Source organism: Cucurbita maxima, unplaced genomic scaffold (genome assembly GCF_002738345.1).
Source record: "Cucurbita maxima cultivar Rimu unplaced genomic scaffold, Cmax_1.0 Cma_Scf00019, whole genome shotgun sequence".
Taxonomy (NCBI): Eukaryota; Viridiplantae; Streptophyta; class Magnoliopsida; order Cucurbitales; family Cucurbitaceae; genus Cucurbita; species Cucurbita maxima.
The window spans coordinates 2120605-2135854 of NW_019272035.1; the positions used below are offsets into that span (position 1 = coordinate 2120605).

General features: G+C 38.9%; 3 protein-coding genes and 1 long non-coding RNA gene across 4 annotated transcripts; 1 reads left to right on the forward strand and 3 right to left on the reverse strand.

Moving 5' to 3' along the window:
* The first annotated feature begins 1068 nt into the window (after positions 1 to 1068).
* On the forward strand, positions 1069 to 1620 carry LOC111493503. The gene is made up of 2 exons (XM_023143206.1): positions 1069 to 1238; positions 1323 to 1620. Exons 1-2 carry the CDS (start codon positions 1069 to 1071, stop codon positions 1618 to 1620), a joined length of 468 nt encoding a protein of 155 aa, XP_022998974.1.
* Positions 1621 to 4312: 2692 nt separating this feature from the next.
* On the reverse strand, positions 4313 to 6178 carry LOC111493723 (trafficking protein particle complex subunit 4-like). The gene is made up of 3 exons (XM_023143541.1): positions 5953 to 6178; positions 5531 to 5699; positions 4313 to 4724 (listed from the first exon to the last, which is right to left on the reverse strand). The coding sequence occupies exons 1-3, from the start codon at positions 6010 to 6012 to the stop codon at positions 4528 to 4530; spliced, it is 426 nt and encodes a 141-aa protein (XP_022999309.1). The 5' UTR covers positions 6013 to 6178; the 3' UTR covers positions 4313 to 4527.
* An 820-nt stretch (positions 6179 to 6998) lies between these two features.
* On the reverse strand, positions 6999 to 8075 carry LOC111493890. The gene is made up of 2 exons (XR_002720077.1): positions 8039 to 8075; positions 6999 to 7972 (listed from the first exon to the last, which is right to left on the reverse strand). It is a non-coding gene; the product is annotated as an uncharacterized LOC111493890 (long non-coding RNA).
* A 3214-nt stretch (positions 8076 to 11289) lies between these two features.
* On the reverse strand, positions 11290 to 14018 carry LOC111493889 (WAT1-related protein At1g09380-like). Its single transcript, XM_023143794.1, has 7 exons — positions 13785 to 14018; positions 13600 to 13662; positions 13400 to 13516; positions 12087 to 12342; positions 11860 to 12018; positions 11633 to 11784; positions 11290 to 11443 (listed from the first exon to the last, which is right to left on the reverse strand). Exons 1-7 carry the CDS (start codon positions 14003 to 14005, stop codon positions 11290 to 11292), a joined length of 1122 nt encoding a protein of 373 aa, XP_022999562.1. The 5' UTR covers positions 14006 to 14018.
* Positions 14019 to 15250: the final 1232 nt, after the last annotated feature.

Here is a 15250-nt window from a genome sequence, read left to right on the forward strand (position 1 = left end):
ACAAAAACTATGTAACACCGCAGGTTCGCACCGCTAGCAAATATTGTTTTTTTTTAACTTTTCTTTTCATGCTTCGGTTCAAAATTTTTAAAATGAATTTGCTTGGGAGAGGTTTCCACACTTGTATAAAGAATGTTTCGTTCTCCTCTCTAACCAATGTGGGATCTCACAATTCACCCAATTCGGGACCCAACGTTCTTTTTGGCACTCGTTCCCCTCTCCAGTCGATGTGGGATATCACAATTCACCTCCTTTGAGACCCAGCGTCCCCATTAGCATACTGCCTGATGTTTATCTCCTTCGGGATTCATTCCAATTTTATCGGATGTCTCTGAAGGCTAGCATACTCGCTGACACTTGTTCTCCCCTCAAATCGATGTGAGACCTCATAAATTAATTCCATGATACACAAAGAAACACTTAAAAGAGCAATTACTCTTATGGGCATTCGGTCTGGTGGGAATATGCAGAAAATTGGTGTAGTGTGGTTATCACGTTAGTTTTACACATTAAAGGTCTCCAGTTCGATCCTGGACAGCAACATTCCTCTTGATTCGAGCCCAACAACATTCCTCTTGATTTGAGCCACCAGAAGTATAGATAATTATTAGTAACCATTATATCCAAATCGTTCTCATTCTGGTGGCTATGGTTATAACATATTGCCTTAACTAATTGAGTCATTGAAATTCTCATTTCTAAACCCTAATACGACTATATGATTGCTAGCGGTTATTAAATAACTTAAAAAGGTTTTAACATAGTTCAACAGATAAGATTTTAATTATCATTTTAAAGGTCGATAGAATAATTCTTTTACTCTCACGACACTGTTAAACTAACAAAATCTAACTTAAATAAACTATTTACGAAAAATGGGAGGGAAATAAAGGAAAAGAAACGAGTATTATTGTATGACACGAGCTACCCATTGCTAAGGATTGTCCCATAAAACCCACGTTCATCCCCTTCACTTTGCCAAAATCTAATATGGCTTTTTCAAGATGTTTTTTGTCTTCTCAGACGTTGCTTGCCTTGATTGTCGTCTTCCTTGTTGTTCAGTCAGCAATGGCTGACACTGAAACTGAGAACAGGATCAATAACTTGTGTCATGAAATGGAGGAATTTGGGTTTTGCAGCCAAACCTTCCATGAGAACCTGAACGGCCCGACAGACGACATAGGACTAACCCAAATAGCAATTGTCGAAGCCCAAGCCAATGCAAGCAATACACTTAGGTATGGTTGTTAAAAATACGAATAAAAAAAAAAATCACAAACTACTTAAGTTAATAGGTTAAGATAATACTACATTCTTAACAGGTATATTCAAGAGCTTCTTCCAACTATAACCGATCTTAAATTGAAGAACGACCTTATAATATGTGAAAATGCATACAAGACGGTGGATGAAGCACTTCAAGAAGGAATCGGCTTATTCTTCAAAAAGGATTATAGAGGCATGTTAATTGCCGTGAAGATTGCACCGAGAGCACAAGCAAGTTGCGACATGATTTTCAGTACACCTGTAAAGAAACGAGGTCTACTAGAGGAGAGGAACAGAGAGATACGGATTCTCGTTGCCATGGCTATAGTTTGTGGTTCCATCATTGTATCTTAATGACCTAACTCTACCTCTCTCCAATCTCTTTTCTAATCTAAAATTAAAAAAACTTTTTGGAACTTATTATAGTTTTTGAAAAATATTATTTAAAAGTTGCTTATAATATAGCAGACAATATCTGTTAGCAATAAGTTGGGACTGTTACAAATGATATCAGACTGGATAAGGTATTATACCAACTAGGATGCTGACCCCTGCCCCGACAGAGTAGATTGTGAGATCCCACATCGGTTAGAGAGAAGAACGAAACATTCTTTATAAGAGTGTAGAAACTTCTCCCTAGTGGACACGTTTTAAAACCGTGAGGCTAATGACGATATGTAACGGGTCAACAACTATAAACTTTTTATTTCCCCAAAAAAAGAAAGAATTAAGAAAAAAAATATATTGTTTGCCTAGTTTTAGGATCTTGTTCGACTTTCTTTTGACTTACCAACGATGATTCTCTTTCAGTCAACCGATGGCTGAGTTGTGATTTAGCTGTTGTCACAGGTCTTAATTTTTGATAGCTAAAATGAATGAGATGACTGGCTACTTTTTAAAACAACCTTCTAAATTTGAAAATACAAGCCAATTTTACATGCATGTAAATGAGGCTGTTTTTCTAAGAAAAAAACACTTTTTCCTTGTAATGTTCTTGCAGAAAAGAGTTACTTTTGACCTTACTTTTTCTTCCAAGCTCATTACTTAAACAGCTTGTTAGCTTCCAAAGACCCAAATGGTCTGATCTTCTTCTGAGAAACCTGCAATGGGTTGCTCTCATGGCATCCCTGTTCTTCTTCTCGCAGTTTTTTACCTAGCCATTTTCCCTTCTCATGGAATCCTCCATGGAAATCTGGCCACCATTTGCTATAAAACCCCCGATCCGTTCAGTTGCCAGAGAATCCTTGGTAACGTTCCCGGTACCATCTCGGCTGACCTCCCTAAGCTCTCGCTTATATCCATCAATCTGACGATGAACCAAGCCGATCAAAACCTTGATTTCTTCTCCAAATTAAGTAAGAATGAGAGTGATCCTAAGCTGAAGAAGAGTTTCAAGCATTGTGTGAAGTATTACCATGAAATTCAAGCACATATCCAGAAAGCCTTCAAGTTCTCACGGAAGAAGATTTTCAGAGATAATCATCCATTGGTAACATCAAAGAAACTTGTTCAAAGGTGTAGTCAAGCCATCAGAATCAACTCATTGGATATTGAGGTCATGAACAAACGTATGATCCTAAGCTGTGATATTTCAATGAGTGTAAATCACTATGCTACTGCTAATGCCCTCATTCAGTAAATCTTTGATATAAGCGAGAGCTGATAATCTCTTTTGTATTCAAGTATGTCAGAAAAAGAATCATATCTGATTCCTAATGGAATAAAAATAATCGCGATAGTTTTGTTTGCTCTGTCCCTTCTTGTTTTTATTATTTTGTTTTGAGTTTGCTTGATGAACAAAGTTTAAACATGTGAGATCCCACTAGGTTGGAGAAGGGAACAAAACATTCTTGATAAAAGCGTGGAAACCTATCCCTAGCAAACGCGTTTTAAAACTCTTATGAAAAGCCCGAAAGGAAAAGCCCAAAGATGTGACAATATCTGCTAAGTCCCCTTTTAGAGAAGCCAGAAACCAAAGAAGGCAATATCTCCTAGCTCCCCTTTAAAGGAATGTCAAAGAGGACAATATCGGCTAGTAGTGGTCTTGGACTGTTACAAATGGTATTAGAGTCAGACACCAGGCGATATGCCAGCGAGGACGCTGAGCCCCAAAGGGGGATGGACATTGGGCCATGAAGAGGGGTGAATTGTGAGATCTCACATCGATTGGAAAGAGGAACAAGTGCCAACGAGGACGCTGGCCCCAAAGGAGGTGGATTGTGAGATCCCACGTCGATTGGAGAGAGGAACGAGTGCCAACGAGAACGCTGGGCCCCAACGGAGGTGGATGGACATTGGGCCCTGAAGGAGGGGTGAATTGTGAGATCCCACATCGATTGGAGAGAGGACCGAGTGTCAACGAGGACGCGGGGCACAAAGGAGGTGGATTGTGAGTCCCATGTCGATTGGAGAGGGGAACGAGTGTCAGCGAGAACGCTGATCCTGAAGGGAGGTGGATTTGAGATCCCATGTTGATTGGATAGAGGAACGAGTGCCCGCAAGGACGTTGGGCCCCGAAGGGGAGTGGATTTGATATCCCACATCGATTGGAGAGGGGAATGAGTGCCAGCGAGGACGCTGGGCCCCAAAGGGAGGTGGAGTGTGAGATCCTACATTGATTGAAGAGGGGAACGAGTTTCAGCGAGAATGTTGGGCCCCAAAGGGAGGTGGATTGTGAGATCCTACATCGATTGAAGAGGAGAACGAGTGTCAACGAGAATGCAGGGCCCCAGAAAAGAATACGGGACAATATCTACTAGCAGTTGGCTGTTACAAAATAACTTTGTAGTCGATTCTTCAACATATGTAATCTCTAGAAAAAGAAAAGAGATAAACTTGGAAAATTTAGCAGATGATATTGGCCTGACCTTGATAGCAAATGACCAAGTTCTGAGAAATGCTTCCAATACCTATCAGTTCATAGTGCAACTTCAAGCCTGCACAATTGGTTGCAGTCAGATCAGGCAGATGAAAACATGTCCCAACTACAGATGCATTCAGTGATGAAAATCATGAAATGGATGCATTCTTTTATCTAAACTGATCAAACGTTAATCATTCAGAAAATTGGATATAAAATTAACCATGATTATCCAGTGAACTCAGAAAAGGACCATTCTATTTCCACCAAATATCAAACGAGTCACTATTCATGGAGTACATTTAGCAGGCAAATTATCAAGTATTTGGACAACAATATCATGAGCCTTCTTTCTTGAATTGTGGATGGTTAATACTGGCAAAATGAAGGATATCGAAAGCTCATCGACCAAGCAAAGCAACACGATCCTTTTGCACTGCCTGCACTAGGTTGATATCAAAGAGCTCACATCGAATAGGCATCTCCATCTCATAGAATGGATTCTTCAAGACATAATCTGTGTATAACTCATAAATGTACTTCAGAAGACCCTCCATGTGCAGTGTTCCAGGCTCACACACAACAAAAAACTTTGTTCCTATAACAGCCAAGTTCATCCATGATTCAGCTTCATAACTAAGAACTAGAAAATGAATATATCATGAAAGTTAAGGCATTATAATCTCAACTAGAAAGATGTAACAGCCCAAGCCCACTACTAGCAGATATTGTCCTTTTTTAGTTTTCCCTTTCGAGCTTCCCCTCAAGGTTTTAAAACGCATCTACTAGGGAGAGGTTTCCACATCTTTATAAGAAATGTTTCGTTCCCCTCTTCAACTTATGTAAGATCTCACAATCCACCCCCCTTATAGGGGAAAACGTCCTCGCTGCTCAAGCCTTCTGCTAGTAGATATTGTTTTCTTTAGACTTTCCCTTTCGGGCTTCCCCTTAAGGTTTTAATAAAACATGTCTGGTAGAGAGAGGTTTCCACACCCTTATAAGGAATGATTTGTTCCCCTCTCTAACCGATGTAGGATCTCACAATCCACCTTCTTGGGGGCCAGCGTCCTTGCTAGCTCATTACTCGGTGTATGGCTCTGATATCATTCATAATAGTCCAAGTCACAGCTAGCAGATATTGTTCTCTTTAGATTTTCCTTTTCAGGCTTCCCCTAAAGGTTTTAAATGTGTCTACTAGGGGGAGGTTTCCACACCCTTATAAGGAGTGTTTCGTTCCTCTCTCTCCAACCGATATAAGATCTCACAAAAGATCAATAAGGTTCCTAGAACTTCAATTGTGCTTTCACATTAGGAATTTGATTGCGTGTCTTTGGAACATAGTTTGAGACAGAATCCATGCGTTTAAAGCACAAATTAAACAAAGTAGTGGAAGAAAAAATGTACCAGTAAGTGACTGGAAGCAATGGAGGTCGAATGTGTCGGCTTCAAGGAGTTCAGTACCCGAACAACCGGAAATAGGCGAAAGCTGCTGGGAAATGGCATGCATCGAATGCCATAAACTCGCCACTCTCAAGCTATCGTTTGTGTCCATTCGTCCAGCAGATCCATAATCCTAAATTTTCAAACAAGCCAATAAGAGATTCAATCCGAAGATTAAAAGAATTCCACCCGTAACCAGTTTATAATTCATAAGTAAAAGAAAGGTCGATTGAAAATCTGATGAACAAACTGGGATCATGATTTGGGGTTCATATTTGTTTTTCGTTTCAGATACCAAATTAAGCATCAAAACTCCCAATCCAGATGGGAACTAGCAGAATCTAGTTTCTAATTGCATTAATAAGTAGTTTCCATTGGTTGATTACCTTGTAGAAGATCAAGCCACCAGATTTGTTGATGATGTAGAGGCTGTAAATTGCTGCCATCCTCTTCAGATCTTTCCGGGATGAAATTTCTGAAGTCCTATGAAAGAAATGGAATGAAAGCGACTGTCAGTGTAGATTCAAAGGCGCAGAATCCAGTTTCAATGATCGCCGATCATAAGCCAGTGGGGGAGTTTCGGGAGCTCTCGAAATTGGATGGAAGAGAGGCCTATTTAAAACATTAAATTAATAATTAAACTAATTTTTATAAATCAACCTTTTAAAATTTTGATAATACATAATTTCTCATTTATTTAAGATTTCTTTAAATTAATTTTTTTGGGTTAAATTTGAGTGGTTTTTTTCTTTTTTGTTTTTTTTTTTTTTTGCTAATTACTAACAAAGAATTAAGATTTTTTTTTTTTTTTTATCAAAAATTAATTTTATTTTTCAATTAAAAATTAAAAAAAAATATTAGTAGTTAATAGTTAAGTTAACCTGATCAGAGTTGCAACCTAACATTTTTTTTTAGTTAAGTTAACCCAATCAGAGTCACAACCCAAAATGTCCTAATTTGATTGTTGTTCTACCCTAATTCGATCGATTGTGCGTTTTATTTTGCATTCTAGGGCAGTTCTGAAAAGCGGTTTTATTTTGCATTCTAGGGCAGTTCTGAAAAGCGTTTTATTTTGCATTCTAGGGCAGTTCTGAAAAGCTGCTCTACGGGTGTGGTTTTTTCACATGCATGCAAAAAATATTTCTCAGCATTGTTGTGGGGAATGCTTAGTTCAATGGATTGCGACACCGTCGAGTTTGCTTTTGCGTTCTCGACATTGTTGTGGGGAATGCCCCAGTTCAATGGTTGGGAACTAAATTTGCAACATCGTCTGAGTTTTCTTTTGCACATCTTACTTTTAAGATTATTACAAAGATTGAGAATATTTGACATTTGTGACAATTTTAATATGATATAGCTTCACTTATGAATATTTGATATTTGAACGTCACGAGAATTTAGTTATTAACTTAACATGTGAATAAGTAATTTCTTTTAAATAATTAAAAAAGAGAAAGAATAAGACACCCCCACTCAATAACCTACCCAAAATTTCGTTGCCAACTGTTGAGGTTGGAACCCTAAGTAGACTACTGGTGATAAGTCGAAGGAAGGTAAGGATGACGTCAAGTCATCATGCCCCTTATGTCCTAGGCGACAGACGTGCTATAATGGCCGGGACAAAGGGTCGTGATCACGTGAGGGTGAGCTAATTCCAAAAACCCGCCTCAGTTCGGATTGTAGGTTGCAACTCGCCTGCATGAAGCCAAAATCAAGTTGATCCAAAAGATTTCCCCAACCAAACAACCTCATTCCCTTCCCCGAAAAAAAAAAAGTAATCCACTGGAAAATAAAATAAAAAGAGCCTTTATGCAGTAATTTCCACTATTAATACCCGAATCTGAGGGATTTATCCATAACCATGATGAAGAAAGAGTCTTTATGGAGTAATTTCCATTGTTTATACCCAAACCTGAGGGATTTATCCATAACTATCCATAACCATGACGAAGTTGTGAGGCAATAAACGTACGAAGGTAAACGGAAGGATAGATAGCAATCCAACGCTTTAGTCCGCTCATCAATCTCTTCACAAATTGAAAAAGAAACTCTTTCTAGCCTTGCCCAGGTCGTTTATCTATTAGTGATGTAACAAAAAGCATGCAAAGGTAAACACCCCATCCCCCTGATAGACAACAGCAGTCTTTATCTCAGAACTAGCACAATACGTGAAGGATAAAGACCGATCTCATCAGTGATCTAGCCAAAAACTACATTCATTTATGCAGCTTGTTTGTGAGGGAGTGTACATGTAAGCCACAGTGTAGAAAGCTTCCCCAAATATAAACTCTAGGAAAAACTAAGATACAGAGCAGCAACCATATAGCTTAGGTTTTTGTTATGTGCTGATGGCTTAATAATCAAATCAGCACAAGACCGTCCATAAGCACGTCGATTTCAAACAAGCTAGTAACCATTAAAACCTTACCTTACCGGTTGTATTGCAGTAACAACTGCATAGCTACTAATAACTTAGAAGAATGTAACTGCTCAAGCTCACCACTAGCAAACATTGTTCTCTTTGAGTTTTCCCTTAACACATATTGTTCTATTCGAATGTTTCCTTTCGGGTTTTCCTTCAAGATTTTTGAAACACGTCTACTAGGGCGAGGTTTCCACACCTTTATAAAAAATGTTTCATTTCCCTCTCCAACTAACGTGGGATCTCACAATCCACCCCCTTTAGGACTCAGCATCCTCGCTAGCACTTGTTCCAATCTAATCGATGTGGAATTTCACAATCCACACCCCTTCGAGTCCCAACGTCTTTGTTGCAATCGTTCCCATCTCACAAACAACAAGATGGAAGAGTCTAATACAGGCAATGAATACTAATGGGTCTGTTATGAACAGAACCAGTTGATCATAAATTGAAACAAGCAAGAGTTATGTGATTCTGATATCTGCCATATCATGAAAAACCTTAGAAGACATAGCTTATGTTTCTGTTGTGTGATGATCATGGTAAAATGATATGCAATATGCGACTGACAACCACAAAATTATCAATAGGCTTGTGATGTGTGATGAAAGATATATGCCATATCAGATAGTTTCACCTCACTTGATAGAGGGGAACTTGAAAGACACAATGGCGAGAGTGTAGCTTAGGCTTTTGTTATGTACCGATAGCAGTAAATTAATCGGCACAAGACCGTCCATAAGCACATTCCAAGAGCCAGATAATTAAAAATTAGCAATGTTTTGATTCAGAAATCTGCCATAACATGGATAGCTTTTCCTCAAAAAACTGAAGGAAAGCTTGAAAGACAGGACGGCAAGAATGTAGCTTATGTTCATGTTGTGTGCTGACGATGGTAAAGTAATCAGAACAAGACCGTCCATAAGCACCCCAATAACAATAGCATAAATAGCAAAGGTCATTTAAAAACCATTACAAGTCTCCAAAAGATGCATCTTTTAACAAGAAATTTGAAACTGGTTCAAACATAAGATTAAGAACTTGATAACTTTTATTGTAACAGACCAAGCCATCGGTTGAAAATATTGTCCTCTTTGAGTTTTTCCTTTCGGGTTGGGTTTCCTTTCAAGGTTTTTAAAACGTAGTCAACTATGGAGAGGTTTCCACACTCTTATAAAGAATATTTCATTCTTCTCCTCAACTGATGTGGGATTTCACAATCACCCCGCACTCATTTCCCTCTCCAATCAATATAGGATCTCACAATCAACCCCCTTTGGAGCCTAGTATCCTCGCTGAGACACCGCCTGGTGTCCACCCCCTTCAAGACCCACAATCCTCACTAGCACACAGCCTAGTGTTGGCTCTATTACCACCGTCCTATGGGATCTCACAATCAACCCCCTTTCGGGGCCAAGCGTCCTCGCTAACACACCGCCTGGTGTCTACCCCTTTCAAGGACCACAATTCTCACTAGCACACAACCCATTGTTTGGCTCTAATACCATCGCCCTATGAGATCTTACAATCAACTCCCCCTTGGGCCTAGCGTCCTTGCTGACACACCGCCCGGTGTTTGGCTCTAATACCACCGCCCTATGGGATCTCACAACCAACCCCCCTTCGGGGCCCAGCATCCTCGCTGACACACCGCCCGATTTTTGGCTCTAATACCACTGCCCAGTGTCCACCCCCTTTAGGGCCCAACATCCTCACTGACACACCGCCCAGTGTTGGCTCTAATACCATTTTGGAACAACCTAAACCCACCTCTAGTAGATATTGTTTCTTTGAGTTTTCCCTTTCGGGTTTCATCTCTTTTTTCCTCTCTTTTAAAACGTGTCTGCTAAGACGAGGTTTCCACAACCTTAAAAAAATGTTTCGTTCTCCTCCCCAACCAACATGGAACAGTTATGGTCTCTTCGGGTTGGGTGAAGCCTCCTCAAAAATACCCAATGTGACCCAGCACCCAATTACAGAAAATACATGCATATACACACACCATTGCAATTGAAACAAGTGTATTGATAATCATGGAATCCTCTCATTATAGCTTATCAAACTATAGAAGAAAACAACTTCTCCGCCACCAAGTAAAGGAGACCAGCAAAGCTAAGCCCAAATTTTCAAGTAAAGTGAAATTTTACAAATGAAAAAGTAATTGACATTTGAAAGAAAGGAGCATCACAAACCAAGCACAATCTATTATCAATGTAATGAACAAATGATAGAAACATTCAGAGTTCACACAGAAGATCCGAATAAAAACAACAAAAATCGGAAATGATAACTATCACAAGTCGTAAGCAAAATGAACGAACAAAATTCAACGATTCAATCAAACAAACAGAGATGTTAATCGAAAACGTGTTTTAGATCTAGCTAGAAATCGTGGAATGGACAATAATCGGGGCAACCCCACCAAGCATATGGTAATGATTAACACAATGATCATACCCAAAACGAAGCTTGTTGGATTAAACAATGCATAAAATAGGAATTCAAATCAAAGAAGGAATCAAAGAAACCGTGGTGACCGGAAATTGGCCATTACAGATGAGAAGAGTTGCGGCGCTAAGGATTATGCTGAGGAAGCAAGGTGAGATCATAGGGTTTAATTTATAAATCACTGTTTTATAAGTAATTTGAAAAATATTTTCTCGAAAAACTAGGGCTTCAAAAAAAAAAAAAAAAAAATTAAATGCACTCAAACAAACATCAAATCAATCCAATCCAACTTTGTTTCATTTCCCTTTCCAACTGATGTTGAATTTCACAATACAAAGGTAGGTGTGTCAGCGAGAACATTGGGCCCCATTGATTGAAGAGGAGAACAAAGCATTCTTTAGAAGGGTGCGGATACTTTTCTCAAACAGACACGTTTTAAAATTGTGAAGCTAACGGTGATACGTAATGAGCCAAAACAGGCAACATCTACCAACCGTGGAGATGAGCGATTACAAATGCACATTTTATACCAATAATGAAAGCATGTATGCTCCTCGAATGACCATTTTTTGTCTGAAATAATGCTCAGATACCAATGCATCCAAATCGATCAACAACGTGTAGTTTTCGAGTCTAACCCATTTAAGAAATCAAGCAATCGATTTCAGAATGATAATTAACATCTTATTCACTCGACTACGCTCTATCATATTCGTAAATTCTATATAAATTCTTCGAGAACGTATTGAATATAAGAATTAAATTTGCAAAAGAGAAACTTATACACAAACTTAAAATTCAAAAAAAAAAAAAAAAAATTAAAATCTTCCAAATCATTTCATTTTCTTTCCCTTTATTTGATGTTTATGATTTGCAATTCCACGTCATCTTTTTGACTCCCATTTGTTGCCTTTTCCACCTTGTCTTCCTCTTCTACTTTCATCTCTTTGGACTTTCCCCATAGCACTCCATATAGCCCAATGATTATCAAAATAGAGCCAAGAACACTGTTAAAAACGGACCATCACGAACGCACAAAACCCAATAAGTAAACAGTTCTATACGAAACAGAAAAGATCTCATAAATTCGAATATATGAGTGTGTGGAGTATGATTATGTTTATGTATAAACAGTTCTATACGAAATAGAAAGCGTGTCAGAAGTTTGAATATACGAGAGTGACATGGATACGCACGTTCCGATGTAGAGCTGTTCGTGGAGGAGAGTCCAGCTAAAGATGGCCACAATGATAAGCAACAATGGGGTGAAAATTGAGACATATAGAGGCCCTTTCCTTTGTATAATCCAAGAAGTGATGCTAAATGTCAATCCAGAACACACAATTCCCTGTGAAAACTTCCATTAGTTTCATACAGACATATCGACACCGTGCATCGAGCGATTATTAAGTACGTTACATACCGTGTAAAGGGCTGAGATGAGTCGGATCGGACTGTTTAATGACCAAGCAGCGACATTGTGCTCGGAAATTACAGCTATGAGTCCACATTGGAAAAAGGCCATGAAGCACAACAACGTTGTACTTGTATAGGGAGCTTTAAACTTGACACTCAATCTTGCCTGCAAAAAATAGTTTCAGCTGTCTTTGGCTTGAAAAATATAGCAAATTAGGGGTTATGGCTACTTACTTGAATGACGAACCATAACGCCCAAGAGAACGAGCTGCAAAGCAACAAAACCGAGCCGAGGGTTCGGTTTTCTTGACGGTTCGTCGGGTTTGTTTTGCTCATGATCCTCTCGACATAAGGCCAGTGAATTTTTGATTCACCTAAGCCAATGGTGTGTCCATGGTAGAAAGATAGCAGCATTGCTCCACATATACACACAATTGTTCCCATCACCTTTGCAAAACCTGGCTTGGTCTTGATTCTCACACTCTCTTGTCTGCCAATTGCATGCCCTTAAGTTTACTCTTAACGCTACTGCTAAATCAAAAGCTTAAGCGGATAGATTAACGTAAACAAATTTAAATATATTTATAAGTAAACTTAAAAACCTAGAAGAACACTCGTGGCCTTTCGATAGATGTAGCAGGCTGAATCTACCGTTAGTAGATATTATCCGTTTTGGTCCGTTACATATTGTCGTTAGCCTCACGGTTTTAAGACGTATCTGCTAGAGAGAGGTTTCTACACGCTTATAAGGAATGTTTCGTTCCCCTCTCCAACCGATGTGGAATCTCACAATCCACCCCCTTGAAGGCCCAACGTCCTCATGGCACACCGCTCGATATCTGACTCCGATACCATTTGTAACAGCTAAAGCCCACTACTAGCAGATATTGTCCATTTTGGCCCGTTACGTATCGTCGTCAGCCTCACGATTTTAAAACGCATATACTAAGGAGAGGTTTCCACATGTTTAGAAGAAATGTTTTATCTCCCTCTCTAACTGATGTAGGATCTCACAATCTAGCCCCCTTGAGGGCCCAACGTCCTCACTCGCACACCGCCCAATATCTGGCTCTGATACCATTTGTAACAATTCAAGCCCACTGCTAGCAAATATTGTTCGTTTTGGCCCGTTATGTATCGCGTCACAATTTTAAAATGCATCTACTAAAGAAAAGTTTCCACATGTTTACAAGGAATGTTTCGTTCCTCTCTCTACCCCTTGAGAGCCTAACATCCTCGCTGGCACACCACCAAATGTCTAGCTCTTAAACCATTTCTAACACCTCAAACCCACCACTAGCAAATATTGTCCACTTTAGCCCCTTACATATACCAGTCGGCCTCACAATTTTAAACCATATCTACTAGATAGAAGTCACACCTTTCTAAAAAAAAATGTTTTGTTCCTCTCTCCAACCAATATTGGATCTCATAATACCTCTCCCTAGTAGACACATTTTAAAACTATGAGGCTAACATCGATAAATAAGAGGCTAAAGCAGACAATATCTACTAGAAAAATACTCATGGCTGCTTGAAAACCTAACCTGAAAACAACAGCAAGAATAAAAGTAGCAGCAGGAAGAACATTAGCCATAGCACTTGAAACGGTTGGGTTTGTGCATTTCAACCCAACAAAGAAGAATATCTGGTTCGCTGTGGCTCTGCACAAAACATTCATAGAATGCCTTTCAATTCTAAAAAAGTTCCAAAATTTAAAAACTTGACAACAACCCATTTGACTAACCCAGATAAAGAACAGATAAAGATTTGAACAAGAACAGGGAAAGTGATCTTTGGCCTTGTTTTCCTGCCAAAGAAACAGAAACAAAATAAAGAACAAGAACCAAGAAAGATCCATTCATTGTTCTTGATCATCTTTTCAAACCCAGAAATTGATACCCATAACAAAGATTCATTCATTTTGAGTACCTTTCAGTAAAGAAAGCAAAGGGAGCAATGGCCAAAGTGCCAAAAAATTGCCTGTAAGTGAGGAGAACAAGAGGGCTCATTCCTGATTGCATCGCTAGCTTTGAGGTAATGCTTAAACCAGCGTAGCAAAATTGCAATATAACCATCCCCATGATTGCTGTGATATCTCCCTCCATGATTCTTCTTCTTTCTGTGAGAGAGAGATGCAGAGGTTTATTCATAGAATGAATCCATCCATGAGAGAGAGATATGAGAAGAACTGTGTATATATATATATAGATACATACAGTCACAAGAGTTGGGCACGAAGGTTGGGTGTCTTGTCAACTTGATCATAGTTCAATTAATTAAGATATTGTATGAAACACGAGTAGTTATATTATTGTGATAATTTCACTTAATAACAATGTTCAACTTACTAGATAAACCAACGTACATATATCTATTTGTAATTCATTTCTCTCTTCAATCGACGTGAAATCTCACAATCCACTCCTTTTGGAACCCAACATCCTTGTTGATACAATGCCCGTGTCTGGCTCTGATACCATTTATAATAGCGGAAGTTCATTGCTAACTGATATTGTCCTCTTTGGGCTTCCCCTCAAGGTTTTTAAAATGAGTATGTTAGGGAGAAGTTTTCACACTTTTATAAAAAATGTTTTGTTCTCCTTAACTAATGGGGAAATCTCATAATCCACTCCCCTTCAGGCTTAATGTCCTCGCTGACACTCTTTTCCTTCTCTAATTAATGTGGGATCCCCAATCCACCCCTACAAGGCCCAACATCCTTCCTAGCACATCGTCTGTATCTGTCTCTCGAATATCATTTGTAACAACTCAAGCCCACTGTTACCAGATATTGTTCTCTTTAGACTTTCCTTTTCGAACTTCCCCTTAAGATTTTTAAAATGTGTGAGAGGTTTCCACACCGTTATAAAGAACGCTTCGATCTTCTCTTCCACTGATGTGAGATCTCACACTCTAATTCGTTCTAGCGATGATATTGAGTAATTTTTTTTATATAGACCGAACAGGATAGGACGATGACACGGTTTTGAATAATTTTTGGAGGTGGAATTAGAGAAAGCAAGGAAGAATTTTGGGGAAAGATTAAGGGAAAGAAAGACGCATAGGAGGATATCATTGCACCATTTGGGCATTTGCATGGAAGAGAAAGTTGCCACTTAGGGTACAAAGTTGTTTTTTAGGGGCCGTTTTGGAGCAAAATGAAAGAACTTGAAGCAAAAAAACACTCTTCCATGACATCAAAACCCTTTCTTCTTCCTCTTCTTCTCCTCCTTGAGTTGCTTACAGCTCATTTGGGACTTTGCATGGCTTTAGTTTCCAAAGCTTGGGTTTAGTGACAAGTGGTGCATACCCATGTATAAATATATGTTTGTTTTGTATTGGAAATAATATAATATCAACTCTTTTATGGGAAGTTGGCAAACCTTTGATTTTTT

Excerpts from the sequence above, each read along its gene's own strand:
- LOC111493503 (XM_023143206.1), top strand. The coding sequence starts at position 1,069 with ATGGCTGACACTGAAACTGAGAACAGGATCAATAACTTGTGTCATGAA. Across the intron at positions 1,239-1,322 it reads AATGCAAGCAATACACTTAG|GTATATTCAAGAGCTTCTTC; the intron begins GTATGGTTGTTA and ends CATTCTTAACAG.
- LOC111493723 (XM_023143541.1), bottom strand. The coding sequence starts at position 6,012 with ATGGCAGCAATTTACAGCCTCTACATCATCAACAAATCTGGTGGCTTG. Across the intron at positions 5,700-5,952 it reads GTGGCTTGATCTTCTACAAG|GATTATGGATCTGCTGGACG; the intron begins GTAATCAACCAA and ends TTGAAAATTTAG. Across the intron at positions 4,725-5,530 it reads TTGCTTCCAGTCACTTACTG|GAACAAAGTTTTTTGTTGTG; the intron begins GTACATTTTTTC and ends TGGCTGTTATAG.
- LOC111493889 (XM_023143794.1), bottom strand. The coding sequence starts at position 14,005 with ATGAATAAACCTCTGCATCTCTCTCTCACAGAAAGAAGAAGAATCATG. Across the intron at positions 13,663-13,784 it reads TTTGCTTTCTTTACTGAAAG|GAAAACAAGGCCAAAGATCA; the intron begins GTACTCAAAATG and ends TTTCTTTGGCAG. Across the intron at positions 11,785-11,859 it reads TCATCTCAGCCCTTTACACG|GGAATTGTGTGTTCTGGATT; the intron begins GTATGTAACGTA and ends AAGTTTTCACAG.